At 46.5% G+C, this 21,893-nt stretch overlaps 1 protein-coding gene and 1 non-coding gene across 10 annotated transcripts in view; one reads left to right on the top strand and one right to left on the bottom strand.

The window, feature by feature from the left end:
• Positions 1-21,893, top strand: part of PTPRT (protein tyrosine phosphatase receptor type T) — a 1,030,023-nt gene that overhangs the window by 940,768 nt on the left and 67,362 nt on the right. For all 9 annotated transcript variants that reach the window (XM_041733397.1, XM_041733399.1, XM_041733398.1 and 6 more), the window contains one exon: positions 10,239-10,326. In XM_041733397.1, the coding sequence (XP_041589331.1) occupies positions 10,239-10,326 (88 nt within the window). The remainder of the gene's footprint in view (positions 1-10,238; positions 10,327-21,893) is intronic.
• LOC121478490 lies at positions 2,367-2,500 on the bottom strand. The gene has a single exon (XR_005984496.1). It is a non-coding gene; the product is annotated as a small nucleolar RNA SNORA43 (small nucleolar RNA).

Genomic DNA, 21,893 nt, shown 5'->3' on the forward strand with positions numbered 1-21,893 from the left:
ATGTGGGTGGGAGTGGAGATGTTGTTTATTTTTGCTTTTTGTCAGTTATTACTGCCAAGATCAATCAGAATCTTCACAAAAGATGAGACACTGAGTTGAAGAAAAGTGGAAGAAGACTGGATGGAGGCAGTAGCATGTATGGCAGAGGTAACCATGCATGCAGGGCCTTGGAAACATGAAAGAATTGAAATGTTGCAAACTAGTTCTTAGAAGAGAAACAAAGATGCCTGTCTATGAAGAGAGAAATAAAAATGAAACCAGTTAGGGAGATAAAGAGGAATTCTACTCCCTTTGCCCCATTTTCCTGACAAAATCAATAAGGCAATAATCATGGCTTTTAACAGCCCTTCCTTAACCCCGGCTGACGTCGTTTCAAGAAAGAGCTGTTGGCCCAGAGATAGCCACCCAGGAGCTCGTGCATGAAGATGGTGACAGTGTATGGACCACCAGTCAGTAGCCTAGAATAGGACACAGAGATTCCCCAGATCATGAGCTCAGTGCTGGGAGGAAAAGAGGTATCCTAGTCTGAGTTTCCCCAGTAGACAGTAGACTTCATGAAGGTAGAGGCCAGGTCTTACTCCTCTTTCTTCTCTGAAGCATCTGCAGAATAGTATATAAATAGTAAATATTAATTGAATTACAAAGTCCTGGCAAAAATCTTTGTGGTTAAGAATAGTTCTATCCCTAAAAAGCAGCATTTCTTAAAGAAAGGCACCAATGTAGTAAGACTCTCAAATCGCTGTCTCTATAGTGGCAACGAGTATCTGCCTTAAAATTTAAGTTGACTCTTTCCCAGGAATCTGCTGTTTCCATTTACCTTCCTGCGTAAGGCAGTGGTTCTCAAATGTGACATGTGTCAGAATCACCTGGAGAGTCAGTAAAGAACATTAAGATGCAGGCTCATTGACACAGGACAGGGCCCAGGGCCTCTGCATTTGACCAAGTTCTCTAGGAAATTTGAATCGCTACCAACATTTGAGAACTGCCATCCTAAAATGTGTCTTTAAAAGAGACCTCGTAGCTTTTCATGGGGATTTTTAAATGGTGCTCTGTGACTCTACACACAGACACGCACTCAACTATTCCGCCTTGATCAGAGTTCCTGTCACAGACAAATACCCCCATCTCACTGCCATCTGATTTTCTACTCAGCTTCCCCAGAAGAACTCATAAATTACAGTCTATTTAGTGACATGGTCGCAATAATATTTGCTCTCCTGATGCCACTCTGAGTAGATGTCATTAGTCATCCTCTCCTGCCTTCTCTATCCACATTTATAATCCCTAAGGCATGTGCTTTTCAGCACAGAAAGAGGCGTTCATTGCAAGCTTGGCCTCTGCCAGGGCCACCACTAACTCATATAGCTCCTTAAGGTGAAACAGCAAGAGGTACACTTGTCTCAAGATACTTGTTGATAATATATACAGAAATCTATCATACCTACCAGATGTCTGATGCTGCCTCAAGACTTGATGCTCTTGCATTGTGCACAACCAGTGCGGCCATCCATGGGGACCCTTGCCATCCATCAGCTAGCCATGGACTTCAGTAAATGTGGGTGTTTACTGAACTCATGGACCTCCGTTGAGACCAGACCTTAGGCTTCCAATAGCTCACAAAATTCTTTTGCGCTTCTGGAATGCTTGGTCTTACCTGTTTCTATGGTGAACAATTTGTTATGGTTTATCTAGGATGGTCTCAGTTTTAAAATGAAAATCCTGTATGGCCCAGGAAGTCCTTTGGTCCAAGGCAAACCAGGATGGATGTTGTAAGGAACCCCCCATCTTTGGTCTTATGACAATAAACTGGATGTTTGTGATCAAAGGGAGGCAGAGAGTGAATTCTGGAAGTAAGCCATGGGCACTTGAGAGCACATCCTTAGTCAAGACTGGGACAGAAGAGCCTCCAGACACCTATGTACCAGGCATGGTATGAGGAACCCATGACAGTTACCTGGGGTAGTCACTAATCATCACAAAACTCCATGGGGTGCATTTGTGTTTCAGTTTTTTTGTTTGTTTTTATTTAAATTTAATTTGCCAAAAAAAATTAACTTGCCAACATATAGTATAGTACATCATCAGTTTCAGATGTAGTTTTCAGTAATTCATCAGTTGCATATAACACCCAGTGCTCATCCCATCTTGTGCCTTCCTTAATACCCGTCATTTTTCATTTTTTAAACGTACATGCTATAAAATCCATTTTGGGTGGGGGAGGTAGGGGTATACAGTTCCATAAGTTTTAACAAATGCACAGAATCATGTAAACACCAATCAGCAAAAAATTCCCCGTGTTGTCCCGTATAGTTAAACCTTCCCTTACCTCTAACCTGAAGGATGTTGGATTGTTTGGGGTTTTTTAAGCATGATAGGCTATAAACCATTCTTAGCGCTCACTATACTGAGCACTGAGCCTAGAAGTAGCCACTTCCTCTTTGCCTCCACTTCGCAGGTGCAGCAGAGCAGCTGCATCTGTGGTGCCGGTAGGTCCAGCATCTATAGGGCACCCATTCCCACCCACCCAGCCTGGAGGCCAGGCTCAGAAACATGGCAGGGCTGTGAAGGGTGTATTATTGACTTAATTTTCAGGAAAGTTCATTGAGACTTAGAGTGATGAAATATTCACTCTAGGCTGTCTGCCTTTTGCAAAGCTCTGCCTTTTCCCTGACTCCTGTGCACAGTTGGTGGGCAAGAGGTATTCTTGACAAGATAAATGAATGAAGGACCCAGGGGAAATGGTGCCTCCTTGGTGAGGACTCTCTGGAGTCTTCCTGCACCAAGAGATTGCAGTGGTGTGCAAGGATGCAAGGAAGTCCTGGCAGGCTGGCCTGCGCTGGGAGGAAGTAAGCCCTTGGCTGTGCCCTGAGGTGGCAGCCAGGAACTGCCTGGTCAGCATACCGTGGGCCTGGTTTTGCTGCACCCCAGGGCATATCCTATCCAATTATCTCCAAGGATATAGTCAAACCACAGGGAGTAAGAGGGGCATCATAAGTGACAGAGTCTGCTGAAGATAGTGGGTGAATGGGTAAATGAAATGGACCAAGACGCTCTCAGCCTTGGATTGGAGGTGAGTTGCTCTGTGCTCTGAAGTTTCACTATTTGGGAATAACTGAAGGAGGCTTATTTACACAGAAGAGTGTCCAAAGAAGAATGGCAAGTTTCAGAAAGGACCCTCCTGTCTCAGGAGGGCCAAAGCTACAGGTAGAAGGAACCAGCCAGGCATCAGGGGCAATCCTTGGTGAGAGCAGAGAACTAAAGTAGTAAGTGGGGAAACTGAGGTAGGTCGTACCATCCTATGGACTGACTTAGCACAGCAGGGCCTAAAAAGCCATGACCTCCAACAGGATCTCTCTAGGTACATGGAATGTCTGGCTTTCTGAGCTCCACGGCTAAGAGCAAGGCTGGATGGGTGACTTAGTGGGTTGCAGCCACAGGGAGGGTTAGTCTGGAGTAGATACCAGATCTTATCCTAAAGTCTAGGAAGTCTATCAGCAAGGATGAAAGGAGGGCTCACCAGAGAACTCTCAGGGTTCAGGGAGAGCTCTTAGCCACTGGCTCAGCCTCCTCATCTTAAAACACGTCCAAAGCATTTTCATTGATGTAGAGTAAAATTCATATTCTTGGTCACCACCAAGACCCCCATTGTGACTGACTCCCATTGTGCACCGCACCCTCTCCGTCCACATTATGTGTCACTCGTTCTTATTCTCTTGACCCCAGAGAGCCACCCCTTCAAGCTCCAGAACACACCAAGCTCATTCCACCTCAGGGCCTCACTTGCTTTTCCCTCAGCTCTTGGAAGGGATATTCTGGAATATTCTTCCCCCAGCCCTTGCCATGGCTGGCTTCTGCTCATCATTTGGTGTTCAGCCTGAATATGTCAACGAGAGACAAGTAGGAACATGCCTGGAGTTAAAGCTGGGTTAAAATACTGCAGGCCATGTCAGGAAGAGGATGTGAGAAAGGACTCCTAGGCTGTGAGCTGCATTGGATGATTTGGGCTTTGTTCTGGAAGTGGATATTGTTAGGAAGTGGTAAGATTGGGGACCTTAATAAATCCCAACTCTAAGAAAGGGACACAGGACAGAGGTCTAAAGCAGTAAGTGGCAAAGAAGCAACAGTCACTCCTGTTAGCCAGGATAGGGAAATGTTTGGTCATGTTTTGTTTTGTTTTGTTTTGTTTTGTTTTGTTTTGTTTTGTTTTGTTTTGGCTTGGACAATATTCATACTGTTTCTGTCTTTAGTTAGGACTATGCAGTGATCCTGTTTTTGCTCGCCCCATCCTGGTCTCAGAGTAGCCTAGTCCAGTGTTGGCATTCTGTGAAATTGTTCGTGTTCAATGGTAAAACACCAAGGTCTAGCTGTGAGTGCCAGACCAGCTGCTGGAAGTCAGGGGCCAGCTTCTTTCCTCCTCAGATGTCACCTTTTCAAAAGGTTCTGTGCAATCCACTCTATCTAAAGCAGTCCCCTGTTCCCAGGCATTGTCTATGCCAGCACCTTATTTATTGCCTTTACAGCAATGATATATACTGGTTTATAAACAGTAATTATCTTGTCTGTTTATTTATTATCTGCACCTTCCCACAACTAGAACAAAGTTCACAAGATGTTATGTGCCACATCCATTGCTATTATTTCTAGGACCTAACACAGTGCCTAGCACCCCAGATGGTTGCCATGAAAGGGAGGGAGAGAGCAAGGATGGAAAGGAGGAGGAGGAGTGGAGGGATTCACTCAATTTGTATTCTCAGGCAAGTCGTTTCCTGTTTCTAGACCTCACTTTGCCAATCTCTAAAGTGAGGCAGTGGATTTCTCAAAAGATCCTTGCAGGTCTGACTTTTGAGGATTCTATGAATATCACAGCTCAGACCTCCAGGGATGAGGACGTTCCCAAATGCATCCTTTAGGACATCCCCAAATGATTGCCTTAGAAAAGCAACACTGTTCAAGAGTAGCAAACATTTCCACACTCAGAGAAGAGTGTAAAAATAGAGCTCGTGCTCTCAGGAGAAGAGAATGAGAAGAGGAAAGCGGAGATTGATAATGGATGAATATAATGAGATGGCAATTTTGGTTTGAAAAGAATGTGATTAGCTCCTAATGACCGCCGCCATTCCCTGGTCAATCTACTGTAACTAGCCGCTAATGTAAAAATAATGCCCCTCGGCTGGCTCACTTTGAAGATGGAGATGAGTCTCCCTTTCATACTTTTACCTCCTCGTATTTTTTTTTCCCTTCAAGAGATTATCCCCTATTACATCGCAGCTCCCTCAAAAGGGAAATGGGTATATGATCAAAGTTGGCCAGTTGGGGGTCATTACGTCTCACTCCTGGGTAGCTCTCTTGGGCCTTGTCTCCTCCAACTTGGTCAACAGCATCACAGCCCCAAGGCTCACACCTTCTCCCCCAGCCCCATCAAGAGATGCAGAGGCTCCCAGGGCTGTGGCAGGGGCCCACATGGTTTCCCAGAGAAAGGCTACTTTTCACAACTGCTTTGTTTAGCTTTAGGATTTTTCAAAGGATACCTGCATGCTGGTGCATCCTGAAAGGCATGGCCTGGATGTTGAGAAGACCCCCAAATTTGCCATTTAAGGACTCCAGGAGTGGACAGGGATCTTCATCAAATCTCTGTAGTGTCACAGCACAGAAGATGTATGCTAATTCTGTGGGGCCCCCATGGAGCAGGGCAAAGACAAAGTACATAGAGACAGAGGAAACAAAATACTGCCCAAACTGTCCATCAGTGAGACAGGAAGCATTAGGAGGTTGTGGGCTTTCTGTCACTGAGGGTCTCTAAGTAGCAGGTGCCATGGACCAGCTTATCCACTGCCTAGAAGGCCACTGTGGGAGGGAACACAACCAGATAATTTTCAAAGTCTCTTATACCTCTGAGATTCCAGAGAATGCACAGAAGCCACCTCACCCACTAGTATTTTCAACCATCTGTCCAATCCATTCATTTATTCCAGAGGGGATTCGGCCTGAAGTACAGGCCAGTATTGAGCTCTAGAGATACAGACATGAACAAGGTGCTGCCCTTTTCCTGGAGCAGCCCATCATCAAGTTGGAAGACCAGACTTTCAAATTATTAGATATAAAGTAGTCCATCTAATAATAGAAATGACTGACTAACTGGGGATGAAGTGGGGTGGTGGGAGGGTTAGCAGGGAAGGTTTCACAAAATGAAAGATGTTTGAGCTGGGTTTTGTTTTGTTTTTTAAAGATGTTATTTATTTATTCATGAGAGACACAGAGAGATGCAGAAAGAGAGGAAGAGACACAGGCAGAGGGAGAAGAAGGCTCCATGCAGGGAGCCCAACGTGGGACTCGATCCTGGGTCTCCAGGACCACACCCCAGGCCGAAGGCGGTGCTAAACTGCTGAGCCACCCGGGCTGCCCTTGAGCTGGGTTTTGAAGGATAGGTAGGAGTTTACCAGGCAGACTCAGGTAGAAGAGAATTTCTTTTCTTCTCTGCACAGGCAGAGGGAACAGCATGTGTAAAGTCAGTCTCAGAAGTTTGAAACACCTGAGTTTGTCTGTGGCCTTGCATTTAGGTCCTTATCTTTGGACTAATAATATAAAGGCAAGAAATGAAGCTGGAGGATTGTGTGGGGTGAAGTCATTAGGGACCTGGTATCAAAGACTTTGGAATTTATCCTGAAGATAATGCCAAGGGGAGTAACTGGGTCCTATTCACATTTTCGAAAGATCTCTCTGATTACAGTGGAGAATGGATTGGAGGGGACAAAACCAAAGCAAGAGAAACCAGTGAGGAGACTCCTGGGAAAGTGTTTCTCCAGGTAAATTCACTATTTGCAAGAACTGTGGCTGTATATTAGAATCACCCAGGGAGTTTAAACACTGCTGATGCCTGTGTCCCATCCCCTAAGGGTCTGACTGAATTTAATAGGGCTGTGGCTTTGGGAGTTTTAAAGTTTCCCCAGATGATTCTAATGTACAGCCTTAACAAAAGCTCCAGCGGACTGTAACCTAAACCCTAGTACATGGTAGGTACACAGCAGATTCTTCCCCAACCAAATAATTGTGAGAATATTTAGAGTGTCCTATTCTTGCCTTCTTACCATTTTGAGGTGGATATAAGTGAATGAACAGTTGGCTTTTATCACACAAGTTTCAGGTAGAAAATCCACCCCTAGAATATCAGCTTAAACCTTGAAAAGTCCAGCATTACCAGTGAGACAAGCACAGCCCATCATCAGCCTGACAAGTTGTCTGAAACAGCTGGTGCCACCAGGCTGGAGCAGGACAATGAGGCCCAGGGTTGGAATCTGAGTACTTAGAGTTACATGCAAAAGCAAGAACCATCTGCAGTCTAGAGATGTGCTAAGCTGGTGGCAAGGTGGATGAAGGGTGATGGTCATTTGTAAAGAGGAAGAAGAGGATGAGGAAGAGGAGACAGGTCCTCCATTTGTAAAGTGAGCACTTTCTTGTCTCCATGCTTTTGTCACACTCAGATTTAGGGCAGGGATTGGTGCTAGAGAGTAGCACCTGCTTAGCTTTCCTCTGGGATGCTTAAGGGTTTGTGACACACAAAGATAAAAATTCCGATCAATCAATAGCTGGGAAGACATTCTAGTACCCCAGTCTGAAACTCTGGGAAAACTAAGTGGAAGAACACAGCTTAGCCAGGCAGCCCAGGCAAGGGCCTCCTACCCCATCTCCATTCGATCTAGAATGACTAGATGGCAGAATGAGCGCAAAGTTCAACCTACCCAAACACTGCATAGTTGAGGTTCGTGGTCATGCTTCTAGAAAAAAGGTTGGCAAGGTACAGCCACAGGCTAAATCCAACCCAACACCTATTTTCGTGAGGTCTTATCAGAATGTAGCTATGCCCACTGGCTCGCATTTAGTTTGTGAGTGCAGTCACTCTACAACCAGAGAGTATGAGTGGTTACGGCATGGAGTACACGGCCTATGCTGCCTCTCCAAAGCCCATATGCTGCCCACTCTCTGACCCATCTCAGAAAGTTTGCCAACCTCTTCTCTAGAAGACCCACCCATGTTGGTTTAACACAGGGGAGATTGGAAGCAAAGGGGGATACTGTGCATGAGCTGGGCTTTTAGTAGACAGCGGTCCTGCCTGCCTATAAAACACAGCCCACTGATTGGTGGCACTTGTGACCACTGGGCTTACAGACTGCTTGTTTAGGCTGAACCTAGAAAGGCATGGATGGGCAAAGGCAGGCCAGTGTAATAAGATGAGTGGATGCTCCTTTTCCCTGTGCCACAGACATCAAGCTGTATAGACGGAAGGTATTGCAAACCCAGCCTCAGAAGCAGTGCGGGGGGCCTATGAGCCCACTTTGCTGGGTACAGGGTGGAAGCATGAATCCAAACACAGCCCAACCTTCATGCTTCTGCAGCTTTCCTACAGCTGTTCCTGCTCCCTTAAGTGCCCATCTTCCTTCTCTGTACCCTCCCATTTCTATAACACTTGGCTCATAACTGTTGATCATTCCACATGGCTGTTGACTTGTCTGTCTCCTCCTGGGTTGATGACTCTCAGCCCTTCTCTCCCCCAGCTCTGACTGTGAACTTCTATGTCCAACCTCCTATTCAGCATCTCAGCTTGGATGTCAAATAGTCATCTCAAATATGGCTGCTGATGCTGTTGTTACTGGGTGGAATGTGTCAAGCTGTACACTGCACTCAGCAAGCACTCAGGTGCTCTTCTAAGCACTTAATGGACCCAAAACACAACACTTCATTCCTGCCCAGTTCTTTCTCCCCATGTACTTCTTCTCCATCTCCGCAAATGCCACAGCTCTCCACTCAGCTCTTCAAGCTAACAGTCTAGAAATCAGCCTTCATGCCTCTTTCCCATCGTAGTCCATACTTACAACAGATGTGGTGGCCTGCCTGTGTCCCCTCTATACTCGGCATTCCCACGCATGCTTACCCAATGCCCACGCTCTGGAAGCACCTGTGGATTGTTGCCCAAGGACTTTCTTAAAGAATATGCACCTTACCTACAGAGCATGGCAGAGGTGCTAAAGGATTTCCTAAGTCAATCAATCAATCAATAGTTGATGGGAATTAGTGGGTAAATACCCCAACATGAAACAGGTCCGTGAGATTAAACCCCAGGTATACACTGTGGTGACTTACTGAGGTACTCTGTACTGACTTCCTTCCCTCGATTGTGTCACTTCCCCCACTCTTCCCCTCCATACTCCTTAGGGCTGCCTCCCAAAGAAGATCTCATATTCAAATCCTTGTTTCCAAGTCTGCTTCTGGGGGAACCCAAATCTACAATATTCAACCAAACATCCTGAAAATAATCACTTCTTACTACATCTGCTGCCACCATCCTGGTAAAGGGTCCAAGGTACCATCATCTCTTACCTGGGATATTGCAACAAGTTCCTAACTGGTCTCCTGACTTCCCTGCCAGGCCTCCTAGAGCCTATAGCCCATACATGAGCCAGAATGTATTTTGTAAAACATAAATCAGTTCAGCAAGCTGCACTGCTCAAGACCCTCCAATGGCTTCCCATCTCACTTAGAATAATATCCAACTCGTTACCCACGACCACAGTGCCTTATATAGCCAGTCCAGATGCTCCCACCACTACTCTCGCTGCCTCACCCTTGAATACGGTCATTGGTTACCACTTTTGCACCACCTGTTCCCTCTGCCTGGAAAGCACGTCCTGCTTTTGGCCCAACTTTTTCACATCAATAGGAGTTAGGTTAACTGTTACTCTCTCAGAGAAGCCCTACAAGACTATATAATCTGAAGAAATTCTTGTCCTGCATCACTATCCATTCTCTCTGCTTAATTTTCTTCACAGCACTTTCCAAAATCTGAAATTTTATACATTTGCTCTTTGACTTGTGGAATCACCCAGTTGCCTGGAAGCTCAAAGGGGACTTTGTCTATTTCTCTATATCCTAAGTACCTACAAAAGTGCCAAATACATATTAGGGACTCAATAAATATCTGTCAGACGAATAAATGAGTTAGTAAGCAAATGACTCTGCCACAGGGCCAGATTTGAGCTTATGACACACAGAAGGAATCAATAACATTTGAGTCAGTGAATGAGTAAGTCCATGGAGGGGCCACGTCTATTTCTCCCTAGGCCACATCCAAGTACACAGAGTCCTTTACACTGAGTTAACCATCCCAGTGGATCTGATTTCCCCCTGGCACATGGATAAAGCCCCTATCTCAGGCCATTCTAACTACTCTATCCTTCCTTTTTTAGGCCTTACCAGAAGGGCAGACAGCTTCGTGGGACACAGCCAAAGAGGACGAAAACCGCAATAAGAATCGATATGGAAATATCATATCCTGTAAGAACTCTGAGGGTTTGGGGAGCAACCAGCTCAGGGTTCAGAGGAGCCCAAGGCTATTCTGGTGACACAAGAGGGGTTTAAGGCATTGTGGGTTTAAGGCATCATGACTGCTGCTGGCCCCACTGCAAGGGGGGCAGGTGTTGTAAGGTGAGTGTCACCACATAGGGCATGCATGGGCCAAGACACTTGGTGGCACCAGACCTGCAGGAGGAAAGCATGTTTTGTCAGAGGTAGGGGAAGCATGCAAGGTCATTGCCTTTTTCTCAACAACAGCTTTAACATTCCTATAATAACCCCTTATACATGGTTTGATGAAGGCAGTGTTGCGGAGCAGTTAAGAGTTCTATGGAGTCAGACCACCTGAGCTTCTATCCCAGCTGTGGGGCCCTGGGAAAGTTCCAGTTTCTTCCCTTCAAAGCGATATAAAGACAGGGTCATTTTATAAAGGTATGTAGCCCTTTGCACAGTGCTTGGCAGCATTACTCTTAGCCGTAGAATTAGTTTCTTGTGGTCACTGATGAGCAGTACAGATATATAATAACATCTTATTTTAATCAGAAATCACTGAATCCCCATCTGCAGACATGAAATGAGCTGGGTTGGTGGGGAGATGCACATAATCTGATGTCCATTTTGAAAAGATCACTAGGGAGCAGCCTAGGTGACTTAGCAGTTTAGCACTGCCCGTCGGCCCAAGGCCTGATCCTGAAGACCCGGGATCGAGTCCCAGTGTCGGGCTCCCTGCATGGAGCCTGCTTCTCCCTCTGCCTGTGTCTCTGCCTCTCTCTGTGTGTCTCTCATAAATAAATAAATAAAATCTTAAAAAAAAAAAAGAAAGAAAGAAAAGAAAAGATCACTAGGGTAGCTGATTGGGAGGGTGGATTAGATTGGGAGAGACTGGAGGCAGAGGGACTAGCCAGGAGGCTACTGCAGTGGTCCCAGGAGGCTACTGCAGTGGTCCCAGCGATGGATGGTGAGGCCTGAACAAGGGTAGTGCCAACATTTGTGTGTGACTGTGCATAATTTTCAGTGCTAGACTGTGAGGGTGAGAGATACTACAGTGGGACTGCATACCAGACATAGGTCACACAGTATTATCACTGCCAAATATTGGTATGTACAGCCTTCAAAGCAGCATAAATATAGAGAGGAGAAAGTTACCTCATACAAAATGTTGAGCACATGGTCTGATTAGAAAAAAAGTTGACAACAGCCTTTGTCTGCCATGGTGTACTCCACCTGGACCTTTGGATATCTCACCAATTGTGTGCAGAGCATTTCTAGCCTCAGCTCTCAGGATTACCCCATCTAGCCAAAAACAGAGTGGTGGGGGGGGGGAGATCCCAAATAACAAATTATTTCTAGCACACTTCAGTGTTTTGTTTTGTTTAACTGTCTAGACATTGCCTAAGAAAAAAAAATTGGAGGAAGAAAGCGTAAGATACAGGCAGCTTGCAAAGGAAGAAAGAGGCAGAAGTTTTAGCTTAGCTGTTTCCTGTGCTGATTTAGGCATGGGCTATGAATGGTAGAACTAATCAAAAAACATTTATAATTTGTCTCTTGGAAGAGAGTAATGCAGGCAGCAAGATTTCTTGCAAGTGAAGTGTTGGAGATGCTCGAACAATCAGGAAGTGTGTTATTAAGACCCGTGACGCGTGGGCCTCTGCTGAGCCAGGCTCTGCTCCCACGGAGCTGGGCAGGCGGCTGCTCATTCTGGCCATCCTCTGCTCGAGCACCGTGCATACCATGTCTTACAATATCTGGCCACTTGTCCGTCCCCCCTTTCAGACTGTGAGTTTAGATAGGGGCCACTAATTAGGCTGTGAGACCTTAGGTGATCATGCCAAACGTTAGTCGTCTCTGTAAAATGGGTACAACAATGTCTTCCTCCCAGGGGGTTGCACAGATAAGAAAAAAGATAAATGGCTAGAGCACAGTGAAGAGACCCTGCCTCCCCAAGAGATAAGGATATCCAGCCTGGGCCAGATATCCATGCAAAAGCCACACCCGTCAATCTTCCAGACATTTCTGCACATCCTCGGCAGCCAGCACCTTTGCCCGAGCTATTGTCAGCTCTCACCTGGACCCTGCCCAGCCTTCTTCCTGCTGCTGCACATCTAATCTGACCCTCAGCTTCCACCTATCTGATCTCTGACAGAAGCCAGAGAGACCGCCTCAGAATGGGAATTGGATCGTGTCACTTTCCTACTGAAAACCTTTCAAATGGCTTTCTTTCATTTCTTTTTTTTTAATATAAATTTATTTTTTATTGATGTTCAATTTGCCAACATATAGAATAACACCCAGTGCTCATCCCGTCAAATGCCCCCCTCAGTGCCCGTCACCCAGTCACCCCCACCCCCCTGCCCACCTCCCCTTCCACCACCCCTAGTTCATTTCCCAGAGTTAGGAGTCTCTCATGTTCTGTCTCCCTTTCTGATATTTCCCACTCATTTCTTCTCCTTTCCCCTTTATTCCCTGTCACTATTTTTTTATATTCCCCAAATGAATGAGACCATATAATGTTTGTCCTTCTGGGATTGACTTACTTCATTCAGCATAATACCCTCCAGCTCCATCCACATCGAAGCAAAGCACTCCTTATGCAAAGGCCCTCAGCCACCTCTCCACTCCTATTTCATACTGTCCTCCCCATCCTGGTTTCCCCCATTAAGCCACACTGGTCTTTATCCAGTCCCTTGAGCTTTCTGTGCTCATTCACACCACAGGGACTTTGTACATTCCTCTCACTCTATCTAAGTGCTCTTCCCGCCTCACTTTGCTCTACTAAATTCTACTTATTCTTCAGATCCTTCTTGGTCACCACGTCCTCAGGGAATTCTTCTGACCCTCCGAATTTGGTCAAAACCCCATTATTCACTCTTTGGGCACAATACCTATCTTCTCCTTAACCCTCATCAGCATTGTGATTTGAGAGGCATTTGGATGACTGTTGGCTGACTGTTTTCATCACTGGAATAGATGTTCTGTGACAGCAGGCAGATGACTGTACTTCTGTGTCCCCAAATCTGGCATATGGTTGGGGTTCAGTACAGAGGAACTAAATGTTGGAAAGCAGACTCTCTGTAAGACCCCGAAGGGCTTCCGCCATGGGCCTCTCCCTTCTGGCTTCACAGATAAAATAGAGAATAGTCAGGGAGCAGGGAGGGAAGCAGACTGGCGCATAATGACACAGGGAGCAATGATATACCATTGCAGAAGCAAGATGCTCCTGAGCCTGAGTGGGGGCCGAGAGTCGGGACACAGAGACAGACAAGACGAAAACCTTCCTGCCCCCCATGATAGCTGAGTCTCAGAAGGGTAGCAAGGGAAAACAATGAAAGGGAATGTACTCCATCACTAGGGGTGCAGAAGATGCTGCCGGCACCTGTCCCACCCACACCCCGTGGCCTCACCACCTGGTGTGCAGTGACACCAGCAGGCAGCCTGGCATCCAAGGCTAGGACTAGGGTGAGCAGACAAGGCACCCAGCATGCAGAATTCAAGGAGATGCCATGCTCAGCTGCAGGATACCAAGAGCAAGCACCTTGCAGAGGTGGGTGCCCTGGGCACCTCGCTTGCTTCCCCCTCATGCTGCCCTGTCTGCATGTCTTTGCCTGAGGACTTGCTCCAAAGCCAGGGCAAGACACTCTGTGCAAAAGGAAGTGTCTCTCTGGTCTGTGGCGTCGCCCAGCTCCTCACCATCCCACTGAGGGCATGTTCTACACCTTTCCCAGGGTTCCCACAGGGACTGGGCCACAGTTTCCCACTGTAGGAACTGGCTTAAAATCCCCTCCCTTAGGGGCTGCCTTCTCTCAGCCGCCTCACTGCCTCTCTCCTGCAGAAACCACATGCATTGGGATCCTCATCTTGCATCTCCTTCTGGGGAAACCCCCCAAAGGAGGTAGAGGGAATTCAAACAACTAACGATACCACATTTATTTTTTTTAAGATTTTATTTATTTATTCATGAGAGACGCAGAGAGAGAGAGAGAGAGAGAGAGAGGGAGAAAGGCAGAGACACAGGCAGAGGGAGAAGCAGGCTCCATGCAGGGAGCCCAACGTGGGACTCGATCCCGGGTCTCCAGGATCAGTCCGTGGGCTGAAGGTGGTGCTAAACCACTGAGCCACTGGGGCTGCCCCACATTTAAAAAAAATTTTTTATTTATTCATGAGAGACCCACAGAGAGACCCACAGAGAGGGGCAGAGACGTAGGCAGGGGGAGAAAGGCTCCCTGTGGGGAGACCCCGGGATCACAACCTGAGCCAAAGGGATCACTCGACCACTGAGCCACCCAGGCACCCCCCAATAATACCACCTTGACAGGCTCAAACAAACCTGAATCTCCTTTCTAACTTAAGGGTCAATAATTCTGCAGTACACTGCAGCCTGATTGGGTCTACACCCAGAACAAAAGGAGACCAGGATCAGGCAACCTGTGCATTCAAAAGCCCTAAAAGACACTGAGGAACCAAACAAAGACAGAGTCCTGGAATAAAAAGAGAAACTGCCCCGAGGAGTGGAAAGTGTTCCTGCCCTTGTATGTGTCCCTCCCCAAGGCAAAGTCTGCTGTGGCTTGATAAATAGAAATATTCTTGGCACCAGAAGAAAACCAAGTGTGATTAGCATCTTAAGGAACCCAGAGCTCTGGAAGGCTGGAGTGCAGGGGACAAAGGCCCAGGCCAGGAGGACAGAAAAGATTAAAGAGGAGAAGGAGGAGGGAGGGCACTGCCTACAAATGAAACAATGAAGGAGAAACCTTGGCTAAATCAGCCCTTTCTTCCAAATGAGGCTGTTTAGAATTTGGTAACAGAGACAGTGGGGCTCACAGGGGTGGGAGGACAGGGAAGTGAAAGGGAAGGAAGTGAATGGAGATCCAGAACAAAGAGTTCTTTGCTTTCAAGCAGCTCTGGGGCAGAGACTGGGGAGGAGGGGAAATTTCAAGAATACCCCAGCGTTCCCACGTGGATGTTCTGGAGGGGGCCTCCTGTGCTGCCAGGGCTGGGAAGAAGTTATAGGGAGGAGAGGAAGTGATCTCAGGGGTTGCAAATGTCATCAGCTCCGCCAGGGTCCCAGCAGGAAATGTGACCCTCAAGGAGGGGGATTTGAAGAGAATTTAATCAAGTGATTTTTGTTTAAAGGGGTGAGCTAGGTTGGTGTAGGGAGCTAAAAAGGAATAGTGCAGTCCTCAAGACTCACTACCCCAAGGAGAAGCTACCAAGATCCCCCAGAAAGAGAGATGGCCTAACAGGAGGTGTGGCCTTCAGTGGCATCGCTGTCAGCCCACGGTCACATCAGCAAGCAGAGCTGAGGAAATAAGGACATTGGTCGAATCCTCTTGGTCCAGTTCCTGCAGGTGCTTTCCATTGGCTAAACCCAACCTGAAGCCAGAGGACGAAGTTAGTCCACAGACCTAGTCCACTGGGCCCAGCTGTACTAGAATATCAGACCCGGGGGACAGGTGGAGCCAGCTTCTAGTCTCAGTTCTGCCCTTGACCCAGTGCATGACCTTTAAGCAAGGTCACTTCATCTCTTTGACCGTCCTCAGTTTCTCCTGTCTCAATGTACGAAGGACAGATTAGGATGAATGAAGGATGGATGACTACTGAATCCAAATCCATGTAGAGACTTCTAAACCCAGATGAGACTTAGTCCAGCCTCTTTGAGTTCACAGGTGAGGAATGATGATCCAGAGATATAGAGTCCCTGGCCTGGGTCACATAGCGGGTTTGCAGGACACTCATGACCAGCGCTCCAGGCACGTGCTGCCAGGGTGCCATGTGCTTCCAGGCAAGGCATACTTCTGCATCAAGATGCATCATGCTGTTGGGGGAGGACATGCTAAGGGCTCTGACCTCAGAACAAATGGCCAGCTGGAATGAGCTCTTCAGAGAGGCCATTCTCAATTCCAGGGAGGAACTCAGGTTCAAAACAAACACAGAAGCTTTTCTCATAATAGTTTCTCTGCTGATTCCTAGGGAGATGGAACTGGGATGACAAAGTGGGCACTTTGTTCAGTGCTCCTGACTCTCTGTCCCCCTTCTCCTTTGGGATCTCTGAGGGCAGCCCGTGCCTGGGTCCTACAGACAGCTCTTGGTACAGAAGTCATCAGTACCCTGCTTCATCAGAAGACTTGTTCTGGCCACAGGAGCTCTCTCTGCCTGCCCATAGAGCAAGCCTGCTGAGACCTGAACCATCCCCCACAGTAGCCTTCAGCCCTCAGGGGTTGACTGAGGAGAGTGGGTATGTGAGCATCCTGGCCCATCTCCCCTGAGGCAGAAAAGCCTGCTGGATCTTCCAGCAGGACAACGCCATAGTTGTCTGAGGTGGTAACTGGCTTGATGACAAACCCCTTCCCAGAGTCCTTCCTTTCTCATCCCCTTCGCATCCCCCTTCCCACTTCCAGGGATCACCTTCCATACCAACTACTTGAGCTCAAATCCTTATCTCAGATCCTGCTTCCAAGGGAACCTGAAATGAGAAAACTTCCTTCTCTCCAGAAAATTCCCTCAGTGGAGTGTGGGCTGGACATCCTGTTTAGGATGAAGCAGAAAATGCATCAGGTAGTCCCCTATGCCTCTGCCTTCTCCCAGCGCTCTGCCCCTCCATGCTGAACCCCTCTACCCAACCCCCCCGCCAAAGGCTCCAAGGAGGTCCCTGCAGAGGGGAATCAACCACCCATCCTCAGCCAGCATGGAAAGGCCAGAGCAAGGAGGTGGAGGGACTGCCAGGCTGTTTCCCTGTCCTACCCTCTTCCTTGATAATGGTAGTTCAATCAAGATTGAATATGCAGACCTTTACCTTCAATGAGGTACCCGGGCAGTCTCCGTGGAGCTGTATGCCTCTTCCCTCTCCACTCGTGCAAGATGATGGCATTAACATTTCCAATCCTTCTAGGAAATGATTTTTCGGCTCCACAGTTCATTGTAATGAGCCAAATCTCTTTTCTCTGAAAAATTGCACCTTTTCTTTACCCTCCTGAGTGCCCAGAAGACTGGAAGAAAGGACATCATATATCCAAGTGATAGTCTCTCCCCAGCCCCACCTCTCACAAGTGATTCTCTTCTTAAGTGGATTAAGGAGGAGACCCGTTCATTCGTTCATTAGGTTACCTTTGATGGGCAAGGAGGAGAGGAGAGGTTGTGGTTTGTCTGGAGGGTTGGAATAGCACACAGAAGGAAAGACCCCTCTCCTCTGGGGTGGGAGTGGGAACACCATGGGATGGTCAGTGTTGGAGTAGGAATTGGCACAGAAGGAGCATGGGGGCAGTGGGACTTGGGGTTCCAGGAGGAATAGGGATCCCACCACTCTATGAGAAAGTCCTTAATCTTTTATCTTCTGAGTTGTTAAACTTCTTAGAGCCTTGAGTTTTTCATCCATAAAATGGGGTGATGATGATGATGATGAGATAGATAGATAGATAGATGATAGATAGATAGATAGATAGATAGATAGATAGATAGATAGACACACACACACACACCTCACAGGGTTACTATGACAATCAAATTGCATAGCACCTGTTAGCCCTCTAAAATAGTACCTGGAACGTCGTACACACTCCACATAGGTAAATTCCTCTGCCTCGCCACCTAACATAAGGTGGATGTCTAGTCTCAGGCTCAATTCTAGAAGAACCTTTTGGTCTTTCCCAAGACAAATTGAAGTGAATAACAAGGGCATCCCAATGCTACATAATTGAACATTGATCTGCATGCTCAAACCCAAGCGTGCATCAGCTTCTCCTAGAGGGCTAGTTAAAATACATATTTCTGGACCCCACACCGGAGTTTCTGATTCAGCAGGTTAGGGCTAGGACTCAAGAATTTTTATTTCTAACAAGCTCCCGGGCATCACTGATGCTATTGGTTAAGGGACTACATTTTGAGAACCACTAATCTAGAATAATAATTCAACTGAATTCACATCCTTGTGTTTGATTTGTTATAACATACCAGGTGCCTTCATGTCTTCTTTTAATCCTTGCAGTCCGTCTGCAAAGGTAGATATGATTTTGATGTTATAGTTGGGTAAAGTGAGGCTCAGAGGAGGAAAGGAACTTGCCCCAGGTGATGTGGTTAGTGTGTGACTCATTTCCCACCTGTCTCCAGCGTCTACTTGATCCCTTGGTCTCTCCTGCAGAAAGCAGAATCTGGGGACAGAACAGAATGGATCTGCAGATGGGGTAAGGGATCAGCTATGTGGAAAGCAGGTATTTGAGCACAGGATCCAGGCACACCTTGCCAGTTCTGGGTAAAGAGCCTTGAGTCACAAGCCAGGTTGCCTAGAATCAACTGTATGGCTATTAAGCAAAGGGCCTTGCCCCTTTCTGGTTCTCAGCCTTTCAGACACAAATATGAATTCAATTATTAAACAAATCATTATTGAGTATCTGCTATGTGCCACACACTATAGAGGAGCTCGGTGACTAGGGTTCCCTTCCTTACTTTTTAAAAAAGATTTTATTTATTCATGAGAGACACAGAAAGAGAGGCAGAGACACAGGCAGAGGGAGAAGCAGGCTCCCTGTGGGGAGCCTGATACGGGACTCAATCCCAGGATCCTGGGATCACGCCCTGAATCAAAGGCAGATGCTCAACCCTTGAGCCACCAAGGTGACACAGGTGCCCTTCCTTAAATAGAATGTGAAAGGGAGCCACAGGTTAATCAGGTAGCCACAGAAATACAGTTGTTCTAAGAGTTCTGAACAGGGATCTCTCAGAGTCTGAGGTGGAGAGAGATCATAGGAAACTTCCTGAGTAAGGAACATTGAGCAGAGACCTGAAGAATGAGATGTTGCCAGACTTGTGGAGGTGGGTTGGGGGTGTTCTTTTACATGTGCAAAAGCCCTGGGGTCAGAGCAGATACTGTGCATTTGAGCAACTGAAAAAAGTGTAGTTATCAGCATATAGTATGTGGGAAAGGGAGCATGAGGCTAGATTGGGAAGTGGGTCCCAAACCATCAGATCATGCAAAGCGCTGTGGGCTTTGTTCCCTGTTAGTGGTGTCCTGAGCCGATTCATACCAGCTTGCAAGAACAGATTGTTAAATTTTTAGGAATTTTGTGAGCTAGTTGATGCCATGTTGGTAGCTTGAAATTAGTCATGGTGGGAGTATTTATACCACAGGAATCAGCAGACTATACCGATCAGGGCCTCTTTTTCCCTCCAGAGAGCTGTTTGCTAAACATTTAGCAGCATACCGCTGGTCTTTATCCTAAAATGACGAGGAACATATTGATTCCAGAGGGATGGTGTTTCTGTTCCCCTAGAGTTGTGTTCCGGTCTCTGCATCTTTGCAGTGATGTCTCCCCTCCACTGGCTGCCACCAGCTTTCTCCTCCCTGCAGGCCCCTTCTTGTCCATCTCCCACCTCAGCTGAGAGCCAGGTGGGGCCAGCCTCTTCTCACCTCACCGTAGAGGAGTTTGCTTCTCCTCTGTGTGACTCTTCCCGGCTCCTTGTCTGGAATATCAAACGGGGAGTACTAAATTAGCTGTTTTTCAGGCTCGCGAAATGTAGATAGAGCATAATGAACGTTCTGGGCTGCTTGTAAATTACCTTGTATAAACTCCTTCACATCGCCCGCTGCCCCATCTTTCTCTATGCGCCTGTGGATAAACACAATTTTTTATCCTTCTAATTATATAAAGTTAGAAGAAGAAGAAGGGGACACAGAATAATATTAGTATCTCCCAGAAGGAATAAATAAACCATGAGGACGCTGCTACTCCATGCGGTGCCTTTCTGGTGGGCCTTCAGCTGAATTGTGCCCTTTCGAAAATACACACCATAGCTTTGCCTCTGCAGCACGTGGATTTACATCTGGTACAAAAGGGCCAGGGGGGGACACCACATTTCTAAGCATCTCAGCCCTCAGCCTCATGTTCAGCCCAGAACCACCATTTATTAAGTACCTGCTGCATACCAGGCACTGTTTTTTTTTGTTTTTTGTTTTTTGTTTTTAGAGCAGTCTAAGGTTTCAGAAGAAGTGAGCAGAACGTACAGAGAGAGTTCCCATATGCCTGTTTCCCGCCCACATTCAGATTCTCGAATTATTATCACCTTGTGTCCTATGTTTGTTAGAATTAATGAACCAGTATCGATCCATTATAGTTAGCTAAAGTCCATAGTTTACACTAGCATCTACTCTTTGTGTTGTGCAGTTTGGTGGGATTTGAAAAATGTATAATGACACGTATCCACCATTATAGTATCAGTGACACAATAGTGTCACTGACCTGAAACACCCCCGTGTTCCATCCAGCTGTTCATCCTCTCACCAAGTCCCCAGCAACCACTGATTATTTACTGTGTCCCTACCAGAATGTCATAGAGCTGGAATCACACAGTGTGAAGCCTTTTCTCACTGGCTTGTTTCACTTAGCAGTAGGTGTCTATGTTTCCTCTGTGTCTTTTCATGGTTTGATCATTCATTTCTAAATAATCCCTGAATGGTATTCCATTGTATGGGTATACCGATTTGTCTATCCATTCATCTATTGAAGGACATCTTGGATTTTTTCTTCTAAGTTTTGGCAGCTATGAGTAAAAGTGCTATAAACATTTGTGTGCAGGTTTTTGTGTGGATATAAGTTTTCAACTCATTTGGGTAAATACCAAAGACAGCAATTGCTGGGATCATAGGATAAGAGTATGATTGGTTTTCAAAGAAACTGCCAAACTGTCTCCCAAAGTGGCTGCACCATTTTGCATGCCCACCAGCAACAAACCGAGAGGTCCTGTTGCTCTATATCCTCACTAGCATTTGGTGTTGTCAATGTTCTAGACTTGGGCTGTTCTAGTAGCTATATAGAGATATCTCATTATTGTTTTAATTTGAAATTCTCTACTGATATATGATGTTGAGCATTTTTTATGTATTTATCTGATCTGTGTACCTTTATAGCAGAGGTGTCTGTGCAGATCTTTTGCCCATTTCTTTTTTTTTTTTTAAGGTATTTTTTATTTATTTATGATAGAGAGAGAGAGAGAGAGAGGCAGAGACACAGGCAGAGGGAGAAGCAGGCTCCATGCACCGGGAGCCCGACGTGGGATTCGATCCTGGGTCTCCAGGATCGCACCCTGGGCCAAAGGCAGGCACTAAACCGCTGCACCACCCAGGGATCCCTTGCCCATTTCTTAATTGGGTTGTTGTCTTGTTGCATTTAAGAGTTCTTTGTATAAGAACAAGTACAAGTCTTTTATCTGGTATCTTACAAATATTTTCTCCCAGTCTGTGGCTTGTCTTTTCATTTTCTTAACATCCTCACACTTTTCATGCCTGCGTTTCCTCATTTAATCCCCCCAGTACTCCGTGAGCTATATGGTATTGGTTCAGTTTCCTAAGCAACCCAAGCTAAGAGAGAGCAATTGACTTACTAAGTGATAGGGCTAAGGTCTGAACCCAGATCTGACCCTCAGCTCCCTACCTTGCATTATCAGTATATCCCACTTGCCATAGGTTAGCCCTCTGGGAATGAATGTTGGTCACTGCATAATAAGAATAGCATTTCACAGCCCCAGAAAATAGAGGTATCCTATATTTGGATGCCCTGCAGAGCCTA

Source organism: Vulpes lagopus, chromosome 18 (genome assembly GCF_018345385.1).
Source record: "Vulpes lagopus strain Blue_001 chromosome 18, ASM1834538v1, whole genome shotgun sequence".
Taxonomy (NCBI): domain Eukaryota; kingdom Metazoa; phylum Chordata; class Mammalia; order Carnivora; family Canidae; genus Vulpes; species Vulpes lagopus.